The sequence below is a fragment of the Alnus glutinosa genome, chromosome 6 (assembly GCF_958979055.1).
Source record: "Alnus glutinosa chromosome 6, dhAlnGlut1.1, whole genome shotgun sequence".
In the NCBI taxonomy this organism is placed as follows: Eukaryota; Viridiplantae; Streptophyta; class Magnoliopsida; order Fagales; family Betulaceae; genus Alnus; species Alnus glutinosa.
Window position 1 is genome coordinate 26,414,975 of NC_084891.1, and position 3,936 is coordinate 26,418,910.

Genomic DNA, 3,936 nt, shown 5'->3' on the forward strand with positions numbered 1-3,936 from the left:
TCATCTTATAAATACCGAGGGAGGTGAAAATGGAAAATATGTCATTCTCCGTCCTAATCAGTAGAAGGACTGTAAATGAATAAAATTGTTTGTAAACAGTTCGATTTCGACTCGAGTTTGATTCGTCTATATATATATACCGACGCGCACGCACACGCGCACGCTCACACTCACACGCAATGGGATGTGTACATATTGCTCGAAGTGTGTAGAGCTATGTCATATGTGTGACAATTTCTCTTTACAAAAACGTAGAAGGAAGAAAAATAAACAAGGGCCACCAACTAATTTGAATTTGTGAGCTAAGCTGATTTTGGAGGCATTAAGATATGGGACCCAACTTTTAGCAACTTTTCTCTCTCACACAAAGAGTTTTTTTAATTTTAATTTTATTTATTTTTGGTTTTTTCTCTGCATGTTGATAGCCAATTAATATTTCAGAGCTTAAGCGTACAAAGAACCTGACAAGGTCTATGATGCTAACTGCATCCTTTTCGGTTCAGACAGACGCTGAGGTCAAAGTTTTCTGAATCTGCCAATTAAATATTTAGTTTGTTCGATTGCAGAGATTTCGGTGAAAAAGACGTGAAATCACCACCTCGCCCCCACCCCCAACCCCCCCTCCCTTCTTAAAAAAAGTTCACATATAATTCTTAAATTTTCACCCATTTTTATAAAAGATACTTAAACTTTAAGGCATTTATTTTTTTAAAAAAAGTTTTAATCTCGATCTTTCGTTAAATTTTTTTTGTTAAATTTTGTCAAAAATTTCAAAATACCCTTATGTTTAATTTTTTTTTGAAAAAATTATATTTTTTTTCAAAGATTCATGAATGGATATTTTTATAAATTTTGTTAAATTCTAATAAACACCTAAATCTTAGTAATTTTTTATCTTCCTAAAAAAAAAATGAGGGGTATTTTGAAAATTTTGACATGATTTAATGAAAAATTCTAACAGATGACTGAAATTAAAACTTTCTGAAAAATAAATATGTATCCTAAATTGAGACGTTTTAAGGTTTAGGTACCTATTTTAAAAAATGGTGAAAGTTCAGAAGTTATAAATAAAGTTCTCTCAAAAATTAAAAAAAAATTAAAAAAAATTAAAAAAAATTAAAAAAGAAGAAGAAGAAGAAGAAAAGCGGCTTCTTATTTTTGTTTTTGTTTTTTTTTTTTTTTTTTTTCTTAAAGGACCAAAATTTATAAAAATGAAATAACCACCTTGGCATTAACATGAAGGGTGGAACGAGCCATAACATAACCTCAGTTACCAAAAAATTACCATATATTATAATAATACCCAATGTCCTACTAACAAAGGAGTGGGACGTAAATGAGTAGGGTCAACCTATAACTTGATTCATCCAGCCTCACCATGAGTATTGTAATGAGAAAGTATGGGTTATAATAATAACATAATACCCATGATATATTCTCGTTTTTTTTCTGTTAAAATATTAACATAAATGGTCATTTAGCATGGTATCATAACTAGGAAAGGTTTGTTCAAACATTATTTTTGTTATGTACCTCTCATTTTAATTAAGAGTAACGCTAAAAATTATATTTTTTTTTCTCATAAAGCTAATGTAATAGTAATATATTTGCTAAAAATTAATTTTTTTTTTTATCTCACAACTATCGCACAGTGGTTAAGTGACACATCCATTGTAGGATAATTGTAAGATAAAATTGTTGTCTTTAACATTCTTATAGATAAAAATATTATTCAAACATTGTCTCTGTCATTTACCTATCTAATTTCAATTAAATAATCTATATGTTTGATCTCACTTATTAAGAACAATTAGAGTTTGCGTGTGAGAAGAATGTTAAAAAATATTAATTAAATTATCAAATCAATAATTCTCTATAAGCTTATGCTTTTTATAATAAATGATTTATCCTCCTCAGACAGATGACATCAAATTCACCAAATTATATTGGAGTAATTAAATTTACAGTTATATGCTAACATCATTGATGGCAAAAGCTGATTCCATTCCAATCTTGATTCTTAGGTAGGTGATAATAGCTACAACATAACACATAATATAATGCTCTAGTAGAAGCCTTTTCTTTTGTGCTTCCTATATATATATATATATATATACTTCCAACTCGGTGCAACTTCATATTATCAAGGCATTAACATTCCCAAAAGAGAAACACTCACAGAGAGAGAGAGAGAGTTATGGAGATAAATGAACAGGGTTTCTTGGAGGAATTGCTAGCTCTAAGAGGAGACACTTTTGAAACAATCCCAACAGAAATGAATGAGCTCTTCTCCAATGGCTGGACTTTTGATTACTTTCATCAAAACCCAGCCCTTGTCTTTCCATACTCTTCCTGCGAAGGATTCTCCCCGCCGCCGGAACAAACTTTCAATGAGCTCTATTTCCCATTTGGCAATGAATTCTCCGCTCCACAGCTTACTGATTCACCGCTTAACACATTTGATACGCCGCCGTTTCCGGTTCAAGAAGATCACTATCCCTTGGCGATGATGGAAGAGGAACTGGGTATTCTTGGGGATGAAATTCACGATTTGGAGGTGCAGGCTTCTTGCAAAGTGGAGCCAATACAGTCGCCAGAAGCCCCGGCTTTCAACATGGGTGAAGGAAAGAGTCGAGCTAAAAAGCTTCAGGGCCAGCCATCGAAGAATCTAATGGCTGAGAGAAGGCGAAGAAAGCGGTTAAATGATCGCCTTTCAATGCTGAGATCCATTGTTCCTAAGATAAGCAAGGTAAACCTTTTTTGACCACATTCTAAGCATGCAGCCTGAAGGGTTCATGTTTATATGTATGGAGACTAATTTGCCTTGTTTGGATGCTGATTTAATTTAACAGATGGACAGGACGTCTATACTTGGAGACACAATAGATTACATGAAGGAGCTCCTAGAGAAAATCAAGAACTTGCAAGACATTGAGGTGAATTCAGACATTTTCAAGAATGTGAAACCAAATGAAGTCTTGGTTAGAAATTCACCAAAGGTGAGTTCTTTAATTATACGCACGGCTAGCTCAGTAACTTGAATCAATCACCAGAATTAATCCTGAATGAGGTAAAATTCTTGCAGTTTGATGTGGAGAGGAGGAATGTAGATACCAGGATTGAGATTTGCTGTTCAGGGAAGCCAGGGCTGCTGCTATCGACTGTGAATACCTTAGAAGCTTTAGGCCTTGAGATCGAACAATGTGTCATCAGCTGTTTCAATGACTTTGCAATGCAAGCTTCCTGCTCAGAGGTACTAATTAATATAAACCGTCTGGCAGTTTTTTGGTTGGTTTTTTTTTTTTTTTTTTTTTTTTTTTTTTTTTTTTAATTTTTATAAAGGCAAGTGAAGTAATGTCTTCTTGTTTTCCTTTCTTGTCATGGCAATAGGATATGGAGCAGAGAATACTGCTGAGTTCTGAAGACGTAAAGCAAGCATTGTTCAGAAATGCGGGATATGGAGGAAGATGCCTTTGAGGATAAAAGAAAGAAAGAAAGAGGAAAAAGATTTTAGAGTTTCCAAATCTCTGTATTTTCAATGAGGTTTGCCAAGTGAGAGGTTGAGAGGTTTTCTTCTTTTTGTTTTTTTCCACCTTTGAATAAGTGATTTCTGTTCCTTGAGAGCTACCAGCCATGTAATTTTTGCTTCAATTGAAGATGTCAATTAATTAATGCAAAATTGCTTCTTCTTTTTTCCTCCCCCACATGCCCAAGAAAAAGGAAGTTTGATACATTCAATTGCCCTAATGCCGTGGGAATGTTTTTTGGAATTCTCTGGGATAGTGTCCCCATATGCCCCAACTTAGCCATTTTTCTTTTAAAAAAACATCTCTCAATAGTAACTAATGTTTCACCTCGACCAAAAATCAACTTCCATCTGGTGGGGGGTTGAATTTCCTAGTAATTATAGTGTGACAAAAAATGTGAAAAGAGAAA

General features: G+C 33.6%; 1 protein-coding gene across 1 annotated transcript; it reads left to right on the forward strand.

Moving 5' to 3' along the window:
* The first annotated feature begins 2,114 nt into the window (after nt 1-2,114).
* On the forward strand, nt 2,115-3,695 carry LOC133871020 (transcription factor bHLH93-like). Its single transcript, XM_062308355.1, has 4 exons — nt 2,115-2,749; nt 2,853-2,999; nt 3,086-3,253; nt 3,391-3,695. Exons 1-4 carry the CDS (start codon nt 2,198-2,200, stop codon nt 3,475-3,477), a joined length of 954 nt encoding a protein of 317 aa, XP_062164339.1. The 5' UTR covers nt 2,115-2,197; the 3' UTR covers nt 3,478-3,695.
* Nucleotides 3,696-3,936: the final 241 nt, after the last annotated feature.

Bases quoted from the DNA above. Each gene is read 5' to 3' on its own strand.
- LOC133871020 (XM_062308355.1), top strand. From the start codon at position 2,198: ATGGAGATAAATGAACAGGGTTTCTTGGAGGAATTGCTAGCTCTAAGA. The intron at 2,750-2,852 runs GTAAACCTTTTT...TTAATTTAACAG, and splicing joins TTGTTCCTAAGATAAGCAAG to ATGGACAGGACGTCTATACT. The intron at 3,254-3,390 runs GTACTAATTAAT...TCATGGCAATAG, and splicing joins TGCAAGCTTCCTGCTCAGAG to GATATGGAGCAGAGAATACT.